The following is a 20015-nucleotide window of genomic DNA, read 5'->3' on the forward strand; positions in this document are numbered from 1 at the left end:
GGAGCACACAAGGGACAGAAGAGTAAGTCAGACAGCGGTGGTGGTAGAGGTGGGGGCTTAAGCTCCAGGGATGTGTGAGCAGGTAGATGACAGTTCTGCACTACCTTCCTACCCTAGCACCAGTTCTTACCACCACTTCTCAAGCACCAGAAGATGAACACTGTGGTTTTGCTGGCTACTCTGGCCACCTTCCACCATGTTCTTAGCACGCTGACAGCAAGCCTGGATAGCAACATGAAAGCATCTTTAGGAAGAGGATCAAAGGTATTTACCATTGATCTGCCTCTGCAGCAATGGAGAGCCAAGAGACATCAAAGGATGGACATTAATAGCAAAGAACTTTCTCTCCTACTGGGAGAAATTCAGAGAAGCGAGCTGGATCCCCAACCACTAACAGAGTGGTAAGGACTGGGGTAGCTGGGCCTGCCATTGGTTACAGGGAGATACTCACTGGGAACTACAGTGGCCTCCCCGGGAGGGCCTGTCAGTGTCACTGGGACATGCACAGTGGTGCTGGGGTCTGAGGGCTGACTGCCCATCCGGGTGACATTACGCTGGTTGTCTGCATCCTCTGGCTGTTCGTCCACTTTCTGGAGACAGGTGCTGGGCAGCATGTGCAGAGAGCCCACGCCTGTAACCGCAATGGCCTCCAGGTCACAGCGAGGTTCCCTGAAACCAGAATGCTCATTAGTCTGATGCAGTCTGTGAAACCTAGTTCCTTAGGGCTACCCTGGCCTAGGAAAGGACATCCTGGGCTACAAGCCCTCCTGGTGTTTTGAATGGTTTCTGTCTCCCTGCATACTTAAAACGTGTCTAAAGGGCTAAAAGGAAGGTATGGAGCTGACTGTCTGCTTTTAACAGGGCCAAGCACTGCAGGTATTAGAGTCTATGTGTGGATCAAACTGAAGCAATCCAAAGCGGGCCATTTCCCTTGGACACCCTGCCAGGATCCCCCCAGGATGCCCCCCAGCACAGACCTCTACACATAAAAACAGAGCTGGGCTAGACGGGTAGGATGATCCCTGAGGATGATCCCAGACAATGACCTCCAGCTGTGTCTGAATGAGCTCAGAGCCACAGCCGGCTTCACCCTCCAACTCTGATTGCCAGGCTTCTTGGCGAGTGAGAGTCAAAAATCGGGCCAGCACTCTGTTTCTTTTTGGTTAAGTGAGCTAACACCCTTACTTGGCAACCCCCCCCCCACGCGCACACACACACACCCAGTACAATACTTTTCTTCTCCTGGGTTCACTGGTCTTCCGAGTCAATGTGTTCATAACGTCTCCAGTCTCTCTAAGTCCCTCCCTGGGTGTCACTGAGCACACAAGGAAGTTTACCAAGGGAAGAATTGGGAGTGTGTTTAGAGAGAGTGGGAATGGTGACAACAGGAGTAGCCTGGCAGTCACCCTGTACCTTTCCCTATTTGCAAAAGGGTTCCTAACACACACACCCCTCCACACACCCCACTCCCCATTGAGACCTCTTACATACTTGGGCTGGTGATTTCGAGTTTCCTTATCCCCTTCCACCACGTTGCTCTCCTTCTCTGCAACCTCCCTCTCTGGGGGCTCAAGTGTTGGTGGCACCTTATGCTTTGCACGGTGCCTGCGTGTGGGCTCCTCACTGTTCTCTGTCTCACGGGGGCCCGTACGCGGGCCTCGATGTCTTGCGCGACGCTCGCCCTTGGGTACAAGCACCGGTGCAGTGCCCTCCTTGCCTTCCTTGCTTGAGTCCTGTGCGTGCCGGTGGGCACGGTGGCGCCGAGGTTCCCGTTCAGTGGCCTCCTCCGGGGATCCGCGCCGGTGGTGACGTCTACTGCGCTCACAACGCACTTGTGTGTCAGCCCCTGGAGCCTCCTTGCTGTGACTTCGACGAGGGCGCGCACGTTCCTCCCGGGCCCCGGTCTCGGTGCTTTCGGCCTTTGGGCAGTCTGTCCTGTCCTGTTCGCCTCCAGCAGGGGTTGAGGCTGAGGTCTTGTCCCTATCACGATGCCGGTGGTGTCGGCGTGGTGGATCCGCACCTTCGGTGGCCTCCGTGCCCTCAGGCTTTGACTTGTTCCCGGCGGGTCCCCGCAGGCCATCCCGACCAGGTTCCACCACTAGGGGTCGGTCCATGTGTGTCTTCATGTCTGGCCTCACGTGGCGCGTGCTGGCATAACGCAGGCGCTCCTCCGGGTCCATCTCACTGTACAGTGCCTCACAGCTGGCACGCAGGTTCTGGAGCCTTAGCTGACTGGCCCGCTGCTCCCATACTGAGCGCGCCTTGGCCGAGTTCTGCTGCCTGCTGCGGGGAGACTGTCATGAGTGTCACTAACACTTATCCCTGCCTCACAGGGAAGCCGCAGATGAACACAAGCGATGGAGGGATATGGGGGCAGGGAAAGAGAGGTGACTAGAGCCTTAAAGACCCCAGCAGTGTTGCAAATCAGGGGAAGAATACCCAGAGGTGGAGTAGAGTTCAGCTCCTCCTGTCAGTGTCCTGAACAGGTCGGCTGACAGCAGTAACAGGCTGGTGATGGGCCCTAGCTGCAGGAGGACAATGGCCCAGAGTCTGAAGGGTGCAAGGCTGTGGGAATGCCAGGTGCCAGCATGAGTGGGTAAACAGAATTTCAAGGTAGATGGGCAGCTAGCCAGTGGGAAGGAAAGACCATCTTGCAAATGGAGAAGGACTGAAGGAGGCACCCCTGTAGCCTCCCTTGGGAGCTGGCCCAGGAAGGGCCACACAAATGGACATTTCCCTAGAGACATCCACGGCACCTCCCAAGGGAGCATGTAGCCCTGTCGAGGACAAACAGAACATCTGCTGCATTTTGAGCCACTCGGGCAGCCCTTGGTAAAGAGCTATTTGGCTTCAACCAACTACCAGGAGCCCAAGTCAGACTAGAATGCCCTCTTCTCCCTTGGCTCTGTGGGGACCCTTTATTCCGGAGAAGAGAGCCCTCCAGCACCAGGGGTGGGCAGCAGCCTAGCTCAGTTCTCACTGAACAATGAAGGGCCTTGTCTTCATTCAAACATCACTGGCCCAGACATCTGTTTCCACATCCAAAACAGGGAGCCCTTTTCATTCTGAGTTCTTTACTGAATAAAACCAGCCCAAAAACAGGTGGCCTCAACCCCCACCTCTGCCAAGAAGAAACCACATCTGAGACTAGAGCCTCACCCTCAAGTCTTTAGAGGCTTCTGGATGACCTTGGCAGAGTCTGTGGTACCACTGACGACAGTCATGGCACCAGCCTCTGGGTTCATACCCACCTCACGCGTCCTTTATAACCACCTCAGGGATGGGTGCTTCTCCTATGCCCACCTTACAAGGGCAGAGATTGAGCCTAGGAAGAGGACAAGACCTACTTGGAAACCATAGCTAGTCACTGATAGGTTCATATGCAGAAGGGCAGAAGGGAAGAAGCAAGCTTTCAGTCAGACCCCATCTGCCTGACAGTGCAGGTGCAAACTGTGCCCAAGACAATAGAACTATTGAAGAGGAGGAGAGCAAATCTTATCCCATCAGGTGCTGGTGAGGAGCCAGCACCTGCCAAGTCTGTCAGCTAAAGAAGAGTCTAGGCCTTCTCCCCTAGGCTCTCCGATGAGGCTGACAGAGCAGCAGGAAACGTCTCTGGTTCAGGACCCCAGCTGCTGTGCTCACTGAGACATCAAAATCATGCTATCTTTACTCCAGTAAGACAGTAATGCCCACGGGGCTTCCTTGCCCCTGATAGAGCTTATCTTTGAACAACACTGAAGGCAAGATAAGGAAGAGGGTGAGTGCCCTCCTCAGGAATCCCGGGGCGGCTGACATCACTCACTCACTGCCTGGGCCTCTCAATAGGTCCGACACACCAACATGGAACTGGACTCTGGGTCCTCCGATCAGCAGAGGTGACCGCTTCAAGTGAGCCTTCTGGGTAGGGCCGGCAACGCCACTGGGCAAGAAGGGCAGTGAAGATTATGGGCCCATGCAGAGGCCTGAAGCTCCAGTCCTGTGGTACAGGCAGAAGTGGACTCACACAGCCCTAGCCTTGCCCCAAGTATGACTCTCTCTTCAAGGCTACCTCAAGTACAGAAAGGAGACAGGCTCCCACGGGAATGAAGGGCATCACTAGGCCTCAAAACATAAAACAGAAGACCAAATTCCAGGCCAGGGCCACCCACTCACCTCCTCAGGCTGCTGGAACCTACTATCACCAGACTGTTTTGAGTGACCCACAAACCCATAGAGACCAGCAGGTTCCTTCGGGGTCTCTAAAGCTTTTGTCCCCACCTTGGCCCATTGTAGTTAGCACAGACAGCTAGCTCTAGTCCTCTTTACCAACTTTACAAGCAATTCAAGACCCTCTCTTGAAAGGAAACTGCTCACTGACCTATACTGCTATGTGGCTGGCAACACTACTCAGGTAGAATCTACATTAACAGGGCTCTCTAAAGAGCCAGTGGGGAAGAGCTCATGATGTCCTGGTCCCAGATTATAGATGCTACACAGTCATGTCTGGAAGGTGAGGGGCTCTCAGCTGAGGCCCTGTGGACAACTCAAGGCTCAGAAAGAAGTTTTAGACTGTGAGGTCTCTGGGCAGAGCTGGCCTGTCACTTGCTGCTACAGGAAGGATGAGATGTCCCCAGTATGTACCACAGATGCCCATTTCTGCCAATATGGACCACTGAGGACCCAACAGGCTTTCTCACCCTGCCAAACATCAGGGTCCAACACCCAGCAGCATCTCACACTTGTTAGAAGACTGAGATTGTCCCGCGGTATTGTCAAAAAGGCACACACAGCAGGCAAAAGACATGGAGGGCCCAACTGCAAACACTCCTTCTCCAGCAAGAGGATCCACTGGCAGAAGACAGTAGCAGCCCCTCCCCTAGGAGCTAGGATGGGGCCCCTCACTCATAGGTGCTGGCCCTATCCTTGAAGGAAGACCCAGGAACACATTCCCCAGGAAGAGCTACTCAGGCCAAGTAGCCAGGCTAGTGTCACCCCCAAGGAGGCTTAGCTTGTTCTGCTACCCACCTTACTTTCCTTCCCTATGAGTGAGCACCCAGTCCCCATTCTGCTCCCAGACCCTCAGTCCCCATCCTAGGGTTTTTAGTATTCCCCTGGCCTACTACAAGCTCTGTAGAAGCTTTGTTCATAATAAAACAAAGGCCACCTCAGAATAACTGATGCATTCTCCCCAAATTAAGGAGGGGTTAGGAGGAGCTGAGGCATGGTCCCAGAGCCCTCTGTGTCATCCCTGTGCATAGGGCTTCATGAGAACTACAGGAGACCTTAACCCACAGAGCTCTGCCCTAGCCAAGAAATAGATAGATACAAGACACTGGAGTGACTGCACACAGACAAACAGCAGACAAAAGGACAGAGACCAGAAGGGAGAGGAGAGGAGGACCAAGCTTAGAAAGATCTGAGCCTGTGCATAGGACTCGGGGACAACAGGGGACATGGCCACCATTCCCACAGAAGGCTGGGCTGGAGCTGCCCATGAAGCAAATGACTCTGGGGGGAAGCAGTCAGGAGTGGAGGGAAGGTGTGAGCACATTAGTTATCATGGAGTCACAGATGGAGAATCATAGCAGAACCACTCACGGTGAGTTTACGCTGGAGACAGATGAGCTGCGAGATACAGTACCTCGAGTTTGCTTTACAAAACTGCACATGCAAGAAACAAAACATAAACAGGAGTGAGAAAACCAGAGAGAATGTTTTGAGACATGAGTGACACATGGCGCCACGTTGGTGCAGGTGTGGGACACAGTGCACGCCTGGCAGAAGGCTAGAGAAACATCTGCCAGACGGGCACTGGCCAAGGCCGGCGCTAAAGAGAAGCTGAGAGCCAACTCCATGTGTGCAGAAAAGTGAGGCTAAAGGGAACCAATACACCCTATGTGGCTGGAAGACAAGACCCAGTTCTCTCCGAGATCATCCATCACCACAGCTTGGCCCACACTGCCCTAAGGAGGAGTGGTCAGGGAAGGTTAACAGCCACCCTTACAGCAGTTCCAACAGTCTCCTACACCCAAAGTCCCAAGCAAACTTGACCTGAAGCACAGGGCAAATACAGGAGAAAGAGCCTGCCCCTGTGGGGCTACCCAGGTCCTGCCACCTAACCCACCTGCCTTCCTCGTAAGGACTTGATCTCTGCCCCTAGACCCCCAGTCCCCATGTGGTTATGGCAGCCATTTCCAAGTGATGTGTAGAAGTTTCTCCAAAAACAGTGGAGAGAGCAACGATCTCTTTATCCTTTCCTCATGCTGGCTTCACGGGGACGGTCGGGGAGGTCCCCAGTGCCCCTTTCTAAAGGCCAAGGTATCTGCACGTTAGCTGAAAACCGTTCATCTTCACACAGTCCCAGTGTGAGCGTGCATGTCAGCATACCACAGTGCTGAAGAGAGTGGCTGCAAGTGTGAGGTCATGAGTGTGAACCTAGGACTAGTGAGTGTGAGGTTGTGAGTGTATGTAAGGCATGTGCGGTTGTGAATGGAAGACTTTTGAAGAGTGAGAGTGTCTGTGTGTGTGCCTAGGAAACTAGCTAAGAATGAGGTATCGCAGTGGAGAGAAGCAGAAAGACACCCTACACTTAGTGTCCTACTCCTCGAGGAACCTAAGAAGCTTTCATGGGGATGCAGAGGACTGCACCCCATCCCAGAAATTCTGGGATCGCCTGTCATGCTACCCAGAATGCAGTAGGCCTCAATCACCATGATGCTGAAGGTCCTTCAGCAGCCACACAACACCCTAAGAGAGTTCCCCCGGTGCTGACACAGGCACAGCTGTGAGGGAAGCTGCCAAGATAAGAGGTTTGTGACAGCCTCATTCTCTCCAGTCTGGCAGCAAGCCACAAGAGAGAACTCACACAGTCCTGAGCCCTCAGAGGTCTTCACATGGGTGACAAGAGCCAGCAGCAGCAGCAGCTCCCTCACTCAGCACCACGCTCAAGGGAAAGGGCACCCAGTGTGGCCAACTCCCCAGAACCTCTACTCAAACTAATGTAATACCATTAGCTCTCCCATTCTTGGGGGCACAACACAACACAGGGCAGTGAGGGAAGGAAGGCCTGGGCGATTTCTCCTGGTGATGAAAGGACCCTACACTCTTCCTAGGTATCAGTCAGAAAGGAGCGCCTTTTGGAATGGAAACCCCTGGAGGCAGCAGGAGCTGCTCACGGCTGGGAACTGTAGAGAAGGCAAGTGTTAAAAAGAGCATCGCTTCACACCACATGTCTCCATGAAGCTGGGAGCAGATTGTGCCAAATGCTTACCTGCCATCCTCTACAACAGACCACCACTAGCTCACAGAGCTCAGATAGGAAATCGGGAAGATTTCCTGCCGAGTCTTATCAAGTCAGGATCAAAGTATTGAATTAAACTGCCCACCTAATCAACAACTGAACTGGCCAAACAATGAAACAACAGGATAGGCTTGTAGGCTGAGCTCCACAAGCCACCCATACCACCCTAATGGGATGCGATACCCTAAGCCCACCTGGCTCCCAGCATTGGTCTCCATGGGCTGCAGCCATTCTGGCTGACAATTCTCAGGCCAAATGCTCTCTACTAGGCTTAGAGACAAGTCCTCTGAAAAGACTGCCTGGTTACCTCTGGGAAGGAACAGAACCACTTTTGATACACACACACACACACACACACACACACACACACACACACACACACACATTGATCACTACATCAACAGCTATGACCAACAAGTTCCAACACATAATTCAGCAGTGCAGTCATAAGTCACCACAAGGTGCTGAGTCAAAGCCATGCGCCCAGCCTATGAAAAGTGTGTGGCAGGGACAATGTGCAGCCTCAATGCCAACAGGGTCTACTTCTTCCAAGATTTGCCTACGGCCAGGCCATGGGCCCAATTTTCTTGACTCCTAAACACTAACTTTCCCCAAAGTCCCTAACCCGTCCATGAACTTCACTGTACCTGAGACCTGGCTGAATGACAGGGAGACTGGGTCTTCCCACAGAGAACACTTACCCTTTCTCATCACAGATGCCTCCTTCACAAGCTCCTGCAGAGACATTTTTGGAAGTGGCTGGGCTGCACTAGAACCTTTTGTCTGTCTCACAAAGTATATTTCTGGAAACTTATGTGTAAAATCTATATGCTGACCCCTTGCTCTGACATCTGCCAGGGTTTTGCAAAGACAGGCCCACTAGGACCACCCAGACGCCATGCAGTGACTCAGAAGCCCAGTTAACCCCAACATGAAGGCCACACACTCACACTCTGCCCATGTGCAGATGGGAAAGGCAGAAAGAATGCTCAGCTAAGCCCTTCGCACAGGCTCCTCTCAACACGATTCAAGGGAAGGGCTGTGTCTCCACCAGCCCTGGCCAGGGCAGGGCTTCTGGGGACATGGGCTCTGCTGCTGCCCACACCACCCACACTCCGTTCCCAAGAGCCTTACGCAGCAATGGAGATGTTGGCAGCAGACATGGGGCTGACTTCAGCTACTTCTTTGGCCTTCTGAAGAGCAAGCTTCTGATTGGCTGCCTCTTCCATCTCCTCTTCATCCTGTGTGAACAGCAAAACCAACAGTCTTCTCAAGTCAAAACCTGACTGGCCACTCTGAGGCTGTCAGTCCTTCTTCCCAATGCCTCTATGCGGACATCCACGTCCTTGGTGGACAGAGTGCCTGGTGACCCAGGGTAAGTTATCTCGGGATCCTCCAAGACCTCCCCTCCCAGGTCTGTGGACCAGAGTGACAGTATCTGGGACTCCTGCACCAGTGCTGTCCAGCGTGTTGATGAGCTGATGACTCTGTCTGTGCTGGTAGGCGTAGCAAGTCCTGATCACCCCCAAACCAATACAAAGCCACTACCAGGGCATCTTTTTCATACCTCAAGCTCACCACAGCAAATCTGTCCCCTTCCCATCCCCCTGTCCTTCTGGGAGCTCTTGAACCACCTGAATAAAGCCGGCCTACCCCGCAAAGCTGGAAATAAGGTCAAGGCGCCGAGCCCTTCCCTGTCCCCATCAGGACCATGTGCCATCTTTGAGTTTCTCTGCCTGAACCAGTCAGACCCCATAAAGTCACACGTGACTATTTGCCACTGTGATAGGACCTGCATGTATGCAGCTACCTGTCCAGAAAGAGAAATGGACACCTGGCAGAGCCTCTGGCCTTGACACCATGTCAAGCCAACAACACCAACAAGCTTTGTTCTAAGACTCGGAATAAGTACCACTGCTGAGCCCGAGACCAGGCAGGGAGACCTCTAAGCTGTGCGTCTGAACAAGTGGACCCCCATGATTTCTTAAAACCCTCAAGTCTAGCCCTCCTGAGGCTAATTCCCCTGAAAGCTAACACTCCTCAAAATATACCTGAATCTTGAGGAGCATAAAAATGACCCAAAAAACCTAGGCTTCTAGTCACTGCCCAGAAAACGTCACTGCAGAGACCCTCAGGCCCGGAAAGAGATGGCTAGTTCCTCAGACAGCACTCCCTGGCACGAGTCTTCAACGGTCTGAGACAGGCCCCTTGGGAAAGAGTCATCTTGATCACTTCAAGGTATGTGTTAAATGGCCTAAGTATTCTACAAATCAATCAGTTTGAATTTATTTCCACGTCACAGAAAAACAGTCAGTGCTATGATACATTTGTGAAAGTGTTAAAGTATCACATTTGTGCCCTACAGGCTCACCTATCAAATGCTTGGTCTCTCGTAGGAAATGGGGCCCTTTTGGAAGGCACAGATCACTAGGAGATGTCACTATATCATGGTCTGGCCCCTTCCTGTCCGTCTCTGCTTCTGAGCCACCATTAAGAGAACAGCTTTGATTTGCCACAACTTTCTGCCATGATTCTTGACTTTGCCTCAAGCCTGGGTACAATACAGTCAGCTAACAATGGACTAAAAGCTCTGAAATCATGAGACAAAATAAAAGTGTCTACCTATTTAGCCTTTTTTCTCTAATTTGTTTGTTTAGTCACAGCAAAGAAAAGCTAATTAACACCGGATGGATTAAGTCCTCCCTTCCAGCACTCAAGCCTAGCCCAGGCAGCAACATGTGCCCAGACATGGGGCTGTCATTGCTCCCAATTCCCAAGGCAGGAGGATTCTTGTTTAGAACTCACCATAGAGAGTTCTGTATACAGGCAGGTCCATGAAGATCATGCCTCCTCAGTTTACCCTCACCCACGTGAGAACATGGAGAGACATCAGGACTCAAGTGTATTTCTACACAGGAATATCGCTAGTGTTCCAAATTCACATGGTTCCAGAAACACTATCACCAGGGATAGCTCTGGCAATACATGGGACCCTCCAGCCTGTGGAGCCCAGCCAGGAATCTGGCCAGAGCCAGATGGCCATACTCAGCACCGGCCAGATTGGTGACAATAATGAGCCAGCTAGTGGCACTCCTGAGTCCTCAGGTGCCAGAGGTCAGAGAAAAAGAGGAGCCCAGGACCTCAGGACCAGCTCCATGCAGGAAGAGAAAACACTAAGGAGAAGCCAATGCAGGGTCGTGGCCACCACACTGCGTAAGCTATGCCCTCTCAGTCCCAACGTGAGGAGAACTCTGGCCTGCTAAGTTCAGACTTGGGAGACATGCACAGGTGCCAACTCGAGCAACAGAGAACACAGAGCACCTCTTACAGAAACCTGGTACACGCACACATGTAAGGTGTCTGTAATTCTCTCGGTAGCCGCCTCTGTGCTATAGCCAGAACTTGAATCAAAATGAAGGTCTTAGGCTGAGAGCAGGCAGCCCAGCTACATAGCAGGTACCTGGACACAGAACTGAGGGTTGCTACAGAGGGGGTTCTGTCTTCTACAGGGAAACCAGAGAGAGATACATGTATAATCATGTCCCCCACTGGGCTTGGACATAAGAAATGAATATTGAATGGTCCCTGCTGGGTACCGCCTAGAGAAGGAGCTGCCCTGCTGTGACACAGATGTGCACAGACAGAATCACCACTGCCAAACTGAGCATCTGAGGGCGGCCTCTCGCTGCCCCTCAGGCATTCAGAACCAGGCATTCCCTAGGGCCCTCATTCACCTTGTCTGGGAACACTTCTCACCCTCATCACACGCATGCACGTGTAGTCCTGTTCAGCCTCTACATGCTCCCACACTCTATCCTGCAGTTCATTCCCCCCTCCAAAGCCACATCTCCTTTGGGAACCTGCCTACACATATACCTACCTTTAAGACCATGTCCCTCCTTGCTTCCGTGGCAACCCTCTGTACCCAGAACCCAGATTACTATCTCTTTGTTCATGACGTTGAGAAGATTCCCCTGGAGAAAAGTCACACGGACGCTGACCCAGGAGCTGACCTCCCTCGTGACTCTATAACTTCATCCAGAGTAACATGTACCGAGCCCCAGACTCCTTAGCACCTTCTAGGCTGCAGGTGGCGTTTTACATACCTTGGTCAACTCCTGGGCATTGGCAAGGTTGTCCACAGCAATGGCCAAGAAAACGTTCAACAGGGTGTCTGGTTGGCTCCAGCTAAGGAATGGAGCCCTCTGCCCCACAAACTGTCTCATATCATTCCATCATGGTTTCCCATGAAAAACAGAAACGTCCATCTACCAAGTCTCCAGCCTCTACCCCCTGAAACCATCAGCCCATTCTGGGACCCAGTAAACCTAGATGCACAAGGCCCCTTCCCCATGACCTCAGTTCTCACCAGCTGCATTGCCCCTCTACAGCTTCGCATGACTCAGCCCTCTCTACATACACACAGACTGGGATAGGACAGCACAGCCTTGCTGAGACCACGCAGAACCCCTCTAAGTACCGTGTACCCTATGGACTAACCTACCACACACATGGAGGCTTCTCCACGCCCCAAGCAGAGTTAAAGGCAGCAATCTGCAGGTATCCAGCCAGAGGGAGATCTAAGCACATCAGAAAGCACCCTCATTAAACAGGAGGGTAGGCATCTGATGGCTGACATGCTGGACTTAGTGCTTAATTGCTGTGATGGTTATTCTTGGTTGTCAACATCTGGAATTAACTAAAGCCCACATACAGAGGGCACACCTGCCAGCGAATTTCACTTAATTTGCAGGAGGATGATCTATTTCTAATCTATACCTCTGAGTGAGGGACGCATCCCTCTAATCCAGATCAGCTGAGATGGGGAGACCTTTCTCCTGGAAGCCCACATAAGGATGTGCAAGAAGGAAGCCTTTGCAGTTTGACTGTTTGCTCTTGCCTTGTTAGCAAGTTCATTTCTTCACTTGCCAGTGAATTAGAGCCTGCTTCCAGGATTCCAACTTCTCCTAAAGTCTAGCCTTATGGACTGAACAACTACTAGATTCTTCAACTTCTTGCTCACAGCCAGCCCTCGTTGGATTAGCTGACCTGCAGCCTGTAAGTCATTCTAATAAATCCTATATCAACACACGTCCATTCTATAAGTTCCATTACTGCAGAGAACCCTGACTAATATGGCTGCTGTGGCAAGTACGAGGTCAACAGTGCTATTCTGGCCCCTCCCTGAAACCAGGGCTATCCTCAACTTCCTTCATTCTGTGCTCGAATGCCCTCCAGGTGGGAGGATGGGACACTGCAAGAACCATCTTCACAAAAGGAGCTGTGCTACAATTCACAGATGTTTGGCTCCAGCTTACAGTGTGGTTTTTGGGCTCTCCAACATTCTATCACTTTCTCTAAATGGGGTTGGTTCCTAGACCAACGTATCAGGTCCTGCTTATGAAACTGTTGTAATACACATTCTCAGACCCCAACCCAAACCTATTGGCTAAGGCTAAGGTTGGAGAAAGCCTTCTCCCCTACCCGCTCCATATCCATACCGTCTTGCGAGGACTCCACAGTTATTCAGTGTTTCCTGAGAGCCTGGTAACCTGCCCCAGCCTCTAGATAACCCTTTCCCACACCCAGAGACCCCTCCAGACTCATGGCTCTGGCACCCTGGGGATACGTATCCCCACTCTGAGAAGGAACTGTTACACACCTCAGCCCTCCTGGAGGAAGCCATGAGGTGGCTTCACAGGAAGAACGCTGCATATGAACCACTTGCACTTAGCCCCAAGAAGGATACAGTTTCCAAACAGTGTCAGGACGATGAAGTAAAAGGATGAAAACATGCCTTTGCTGACTCCTCCTTGTGACTCAATCCCATGATACATGACTGCATTCCAGTCCTCTCCTGTCAGAATCTGATGGAGAGAAAACGAGTACACAGCACATCAGAACCACGCCCCAGAGAGCACAGCACAGGCACACACACAGACATCGAGGGCCAGTGTGCCCATGCACACAATTTTAAGATTACAGGAGTTCCAAAGGTCCAAGAGACAGAAGGTGGCGGCACAGAAGATGAAGCCATCTGGGGTCACTGGACCATACTATCATTTCTCTATAGACAGCAAGGGTTTGAAAGGGAAGCGAGCTGCTCAGAGTCACGTGATGGAGGCGGGCCTTTGCCTCTCCAGCCTCCTGCTACCTTTGGCCACGAACGTCCCCTCTCATGGACAGACTAAACACAGTCTCTGCTCTATCAGCAAACCACTATCTCTACCTTCACTCCGAAATGTAGAAGCAGCATTGACAGTTCCGCTCTAGGAGCCTGGGCAACTCCTCTCTCCCTGCCCTGCCCTCCTTCCCACTCTCTGTTCTGGTCAGACATTTCACTGATCATTTGAAAGTATGATTTTTTTCACATAAGCTTCTAATCTGCTTGGGACTCTGTGTCGTATAGCTACGGTTATCCTGTTAATTCTTATGGGACTCTATTTTTCTAGACCCATGTACTGAATATACCACCCTTCCCCACTGAGTTTAATGTCATATTTCTCATATAGCCAACTCTTTATCCATGGAAATCATGTCTCAGAGCACCATATTCTGCTCTTTAACATTTGATCTTTACATATGCCATGCTATCATCACAACTAGAGCAACCCCAGAAATCCTGAGACTTATCATAAGAGGTAACTCCCTCCTCAATCTTGGTCACTCTTGGATGTTTCCTATCCACAAATGTCTGCTGTTGGACCCAAGTCAGCAGCTGAGACAGGTGACCCCAGGACAGACAGACAGACACATGTGCACGCACACACACACACACACACACACACACACACACACACACACACACACGGCTTTTTGGTCTGTATGCTACTTGACTTGCATTGTTCCTGTGACCATGGTGTCAAAATACATTGATGTCATGAAAAACTTTTTTTCCCCTAAAATGCCTTGCTTCTGCTAACTTTCAGCTGTTCCTTGAAGGCTATATAAACCCCAAGTTATAGCTAACAGGCTCAAGGTAAGAAGCAGAAAGGCAGTGTCCAACCCTTTCCTTCTTAAGCCAAGCTAAGTAATTACTGTTTACTTGTTAAAAAAAAAAAGTATGTTTCATCTAAGTTTTCAAATCTATTGGCTAAAGCTGCCATAAAATGTGGGAATTTCAAAAAAAAGCTTTTTCTAAATTGTTAGTCCCATTAAAATTATAATTTGTTTACTTTTAGATTTTGATGATTGCATTTAAGATTATAAATTTCATCCTGGAGAGATGGGTCAGCAATCATCAACATGTAACACTTGCTGCTCTTGCAGAGGACCCAAGTTCGAATCCTAGCACCAACACGGTGGTTCACAACCATCTGTCAGATTCCCTGAAACTGGTCATTCTAACCCCTAACTATGTAACTAGCACTTTAAATAGAAATTAACTCACAACCCTCATATACCTATCAAGCAGATTAAGAAATTCAGCACCAGTGGCTGGAGAGATGGCTTGGTTGGTAAAGGCCCTGCTGCTTTTGGAGACAACTGGAGTTCCGTTCCATGGACATCAGCAGCTCACAGCTGCTGTAACTCTAGTTCCAGGAGACCCAACCCTCGCTGCCGGTCTTGTGGGCATCCACACAGTCACACACACCCACACGCAGGTCATTTTTAACTTTTAGAAAGATAAACCATCCCAGTGAGGCTTGCGTCTCTCGATGGACCTGACCAGCTTTGTCCTCCCTAGTTAAACAGTTTCCTGACTCCAGGGTTTATCGCTTCATGTGAGCTTTTACAGAGTATACAGTATTATAGAACAATATCAAATTACACCAAAACCTGTCTGATCCGCCCAAAATTACATTTGTGAGAGGCATCCATCCTGATGTGTAGTTCTAGGTCAACTGTTTTCCCTGGTCCCACACGACACACGTTCCCAGGATGATGACCACTCTGACGTACAGTGTTATTACAGCGACTGCTGCTGAACTGTCGCATCTGTACACCTGAGCAAACCCAGCCCAGGACTTGATGGGACACTGCTTTCATAGGACGTCAGGAAGTCACTGTCCAACATGACTTCAACTGCCCACCAGCAGCACATGGAGGTTCTAAAAGCCACATCTTTTCTAAACTCCAATGTAAGCTTTCCTGCTTTTGGTTACAGTTCAAGACAGGGTTTAGTTTGCATCTCCCTGGATGATGCAGTCAGGGCTATGATAGCTTATTCCCCAGTGTTTCCTTTCCTCTGCTATTGGCCTGTGCCTTGCCCTTTTCCTACCACAGAACCTCCTCTCTTTGGTTTATGTGTTCTCAATACACTCTAGAAACCAATCCTTTGGCATTTGCTGACCCTGGGATGATCTCCCTGGCTCTGGGTTTTTTAAAGTATTTTAGTGGCGTCTTCCAGTGCGCCAAATTGCTTGGTCACAGACTTTGGCTGTGTGTTTACATTTTCTTTAATACCTTCTCTGCCTTTAGTTAATGACGTGGCACCCTGTATGCTCTAAAATTTTTGGTCTGCTCACTTTCTTTTTTTTTTTTCTTTTTTTTCGGAGCTGGGGACCGAACCCAGGGCCTTGCGCTCGCTAGGCAAGCGCTCTACCGCTGAGCTAAATCCCCAACTCCGGTCTGCTCACTTTCATACCAGGTGCAATGCAGAAATAAATCCTGCTTGTCTTTGGGTTTGTTTGTTTGCTTTTTTCTATTTCAATTTTTCAATTAGGAGATGGGGACAGGAGCGCTGTGTGCCTGCTGTGCTGTGTGCGGAGGTCAGGGAGGATTTGTCAGTTCATTCTTCAGTCTAACTTTATGTGAGCTCCGGGAGCCGGACTGAGGTTGTAGGGTTACACGGCAAGCGCTCTTCCCCAGCAAGCCCCCTCGCCAGCCTCGCCCGTCTGTGTGACTAACCAACGCACCCATGCCACTCGCAAAGGCAGCACATGTATTTTATTTTTAATGAGTATTTTCCTTTCTTTTCAATTCTAAAAACGAATCTTCAATTTTGTTGTTATCCTACTGCACTGAGACTGGTGTAATCTGATAGAATTCACGCAGCCGCCTCTCCACCCTGCCAAGTGTATTGTCCCATTCAAATGCCTCTTCATAGCAGAACTTCCTAGCATTAAGTTGTCTCATAGCCTAAGAAAAGTCCAAGGTATTAAAGAAGACTGTTTGCTTTTGTTTCTTGTTATTTTATGATTCTGTTTTCCTTCGGGAGGGGTCCCTTGCTATACAGCCCAGGTTTGCCTCAAACTCGAAGTCCTCATGCCTTACCCTGAGGGCTAGAAGTACACGCAGGAGCAGCCACACCTACTTTTTGAAGAAAGGCTTAAGTGTATCTTTATCTGACTTCTCGATTCTTCTGTATTTTTGCCTCTGTGATCATGACATCTATTTTTCTTTTGTCATACTGTCCTTGTTTAGAATTCCCCATCATGATAATTTAGCCTCAGAGTGAGTGGGGAACATACATACTCTCTGCAGTCCACACACTTGAAATAACCTCCAAATATTTAGGAGAACCCGTTTATAAAGCTGTCTTGCTGGCTTTGGTCTGCAGTGGCCCTGGCCTCCCATTTCTTCCTCAGTGTACTATCTCTCCTTAATGGCCATCTGAAGTGCTCCCAGCAGCACCTGGGCACAGTCCTCCCATATGCGGAGTCACAGATCAAAGACTCAAGGTTCCAGGCTCTGAGACTGTACCCCAATATTCAAAAGTTAGTGCCCATGACCTTCTGGTGTCTGTCAGTCATGAAATCAGCCATTAGAAGTTCTTCTTCTATGAAATGCTAGTCCAGGGTGGCCCTTAGGGTGTGGTCTTCTTCTATGAAATGCTAGTCCAGGGTGGCCCTTAGGGTGTGGTCTTCTTCTATGAAATGCTAGTCCAGGGTGGCCCTTAGGGTGTGGTCTTCTGCACCGTAGTGGCAAAGCCTCTATGAACATGTGTTCTCCACCTAGCACACAACACTCCTCTATCTTCTTATTCATTTCTTTTTGTATTTTCTGGAACTGAACTCAGGGTCAGTGCATGCTAGATAAAATCTCTACCCCTCCCTCAGCTGCACCTGGAGCCCCAGCACCCCTGACCTTCAAGCCCAGAATATCCAATGCACCAACAACCCCTTGTTCCCATGCTACAGTCAGCGGTACCCGCTCTTCCCAGCTCGCCTGTCCACCATGCCTTGGATTGTGTCCAGAGTGCAGTCTACCTATATTTTTAACTTGGATTGCTATAACTTTAATTTCCATAATTTCTACTAAGTTCTTGTTCTTTGGTTCAGGTGCTTTTCCTCAGTTTGGGGATTTCTGAGGGTACTTCCTTGTTCCTTAACTCAGGTGCACTTGCTCCGGAATCCCCTTCTCTGAGTAGCCTCACCTCCCAACCATGGGTATGGGTCCCCTCCAGGGCCTCGGGATTCCACAGTATTTAATCTGTAGCCCCCATGAGAGAATTAGAAGGTTTTTTTCTTCCCTCTCTGCGCCCCTCCCAGCCACACTTTCACCCTAGTCGGGAGCCAGGGTCTCCTTTCCTGGATCTTTGAACTCCAGTCCAAAGACTTCCTGCTAAAGACAGGCCAGCCTGTCCACATCTCTAGCCTCCTTTAGTATTCACAGTGCCTAGCCACATGTGCACAGCACGCAGCCGCTCTGCCACTGTCCTGATGCTGTGCTCAGAGCAGGTGTGAGGTTGGGCTGGTCGGTTCCAGTCACCTTGAACCTCAAGGGAATGTAATCATCACATTGGTCTGTGTCATCTTCCCCACTGCTGATTGGTGGGGGAGGTCCCATCCCGCCATGGGTGAGGCGGTCCTAAGAGTTGGAAAACAAGAAGCTGGCCATGAGACTGAAAGCAGAGAAGTCCTGCCTTCGCTTCTGCCTGAATTCCTACTCCAGCTTCCCTCAGTAACAGACTATGATCCGGGAATGTGTAAGCCAAATAAACCCCTTCCTCTCCAAATTGCTTTTTGGTGATAGTGTTTATCACAGCAACAGAAAGCAAACTAGAATGGAGGTCTAGTCAGAACCCTTTGGACAAAAAGGCCCAGTTCTCTTAACTATGCACTTAGCTCCTTTCCTGGGGGTTGGTGGGGGTGGCGGGGGGGCACAAGAAGCAGAGGCACAGTAAGACTGTCCTACCAGTCTGGAGCCATACCAGGGTTCTCACTGGCTAGAACCTGCCAAAACCTGTTTACTTATCGAGCCCTCTAACCTGGCCTCCAAACACTTGGTCAAGGACTACCCTCTCAACGTGCTCACTCTAGGCCTTAGATGTGGCTCTGCCAGCCCTTCTCCCTTGGTGCCTGGGTACCCTAGTCCATGACCCACAGGAAAACACTCCTTCCCAGCATGTACATCGAATTCCCAAGCAGACACAGTGGACTCTGCCAGGATCCAGGCTGAAGCAGCACATCTCTATCTCCAGAGGCTGACAGGCCCTACCCCACACTAGAGACTACGACTTAGAAGCTATTGACCTGTTAGCAAGCTAAGGTATTATTGACAGAAAAGGAATGATGACAGGTTCACTTGGGGAGTCCAAGGATGGAGCATGGATATAGATCCTAGGACCACACATTCTCTTGGCCAGTTGTCAATTGGGTCTAGATTATTGGCCAGAACCATGCCCTCCCCGTAAAAGGGGGAGCAGAGGTTCTCCCACACATGTGGGCTCAGAGCTGGGCTTAGGTCACCCCTTTCAGAGGCCAAGATCTTAGCTAAGCCCCACCCATCCTGTCAGTCCCCAGACAGACCAACAGTTTTTCCTATCCTGTCCACTCTTAGGCAAGGCATCCAAGCAAGAATAAGGTGGTCCCTGGAGCCAATAAGGCTCCCATCAGACAGACAGTTGGCCCACAGCCAGCTTTCCAGGGGGCAGTGGCGGGCACATATCCCAGAATGAAAGAGAATGGAGTCACTGGGCCTGAAACAAACAGGAGAAGTTCAGGAAGAGCTCTGCTTTGTCTCTGAGGATAGAAGCAGCCTCGGGCCTTAGAACTAATGAACTGATGACATGGACACAGGCAGGCTGAGGGAGCTTCCCCCTCTCACCCCACCCCTGACAAACTCAAGTGGGAGCTCACAGACCAAACAGCCCATGGGAGTATCTATCGCCTGCCACCCGCCCCCACCCCAGTGGCAACCCATTTTCCCTTGGCACCAGGTCCAGGACCTCGGTGTGAGGTTATGTTCAAACATAGGACCTCTAACTTCGCTAACTCTTCCCTTGCACCTAGGGGACATGGAAAGTGAGAAGAGACCAAGCAGCCTCACCTGAAACACAGTGAGGATGGCAGCTGGGAAGGTATCAAAATTGGTGGTTGGAGTCTCATCTTGAAAGTTGAACCTGAGGAAACAGAGAAGTCTTGAGTAGAGTCCCGTCAGGAGGCTGGGGACCAGTCCCTGACATCAGCATGCTCACTGCTGGTGCTCTCAGTAACCCCAAACCCACTGGAGAACCCGCAGGAAGGAAGCAGGTGGGAAAGCCTGGGGTGGCCGTGTGTGCTCTGAGTCCAGCCTCCCCTGGTCTGCCCTCCTAATCCAGGGCTACTTACTGTCCCCCAAACAGCTGCATCCCCAACAGAGCGAAGACCACAATGAAAAGGAAAAGCAGGAAGAGAAGGCTGATGATGGACTTCATGGAGTTGAGGAGGGAAACAACCAGGTTCCTCAGGGAGTTCCAATACCTGAGAGGCAGGAAGGAGGGCTGAAGCCCAGCCGGGCCACCCCAGTGCTGCTTCACACCCACCCTGCTCCCTGCATTCAACCTGAGCCCCACCCTCCATATGAAGCAAGC

The 20015-nt window shown here is 50.7% G+C and overlaps 1 protein-coding gene across 13 annotated transcripts in view; it reads right to left on the bottom strand.

Annotated features, from left to right (window-relative positions):
* Nucleotides 1-20015, bottom strand: part of Cacna1b (calcium voltage-gated channel subunit alpha1 B) — a 165160-nt gene that overhangs the window by 79455 nt on the left and 65690 nt on the right. For 5 of the 13 annotated variants that reach the window (XM_063283167.1, XM_063283166.1, NM_147141.3 and 2 more), the window contains exons 14-20: nucleotides 19774-19905; nucleotides 19493-19565; nucleotides 13029-13146; nucleotides 11386-11453; nucleotides 8414-8520; nucleotides 1492-2283; nucleotides 452-669 (exon numbers count right to left, since the gene is read on the bottom strand). In XM_063283167.1, the coding sequence (XP_063139237.1) occupies nucleotides 452-669; nucleotides 1492-2283; nucleotides 8414-8520; nucleotides 11386-11453; nucleotides 13029-13146; nucleotides 19493-19565; nucleotides 19774-19905 (1508 nt within the window). Of the gene's footprint in view, nucleotides 1-451; nucleotides 670-1491; nucleotides 2284-5577; nucleotides 5641-8413; nucleotides 8521-11385; nucleotides 11454-13028; nucleotides 13147-19492; nucleotides 19566-19773; nucleotides 19906-20015 lie in introns of all 13 variants that reach the window. The other 8 variants (XR_010064570.1, XM_017591505.3, XM_006233574.5 and 5 more) reach the window with 3 other exon arrangements.

Source organism: Rattus norvegicus, chromosome 3 (genome assembly GCF_036323735.1).
Source record: "Rattus norvegicus strain BN/NHsdMcwi chromosome 3, GRCr8, whole genome shotgun sequence".
Classification (NCBI taxonomy): domain Eukaryota; kingdom Metazoa; phylum Chordata; class Mammalia; order Rodentia; family Muridae; genus Rattus; species Rattus norvegicus.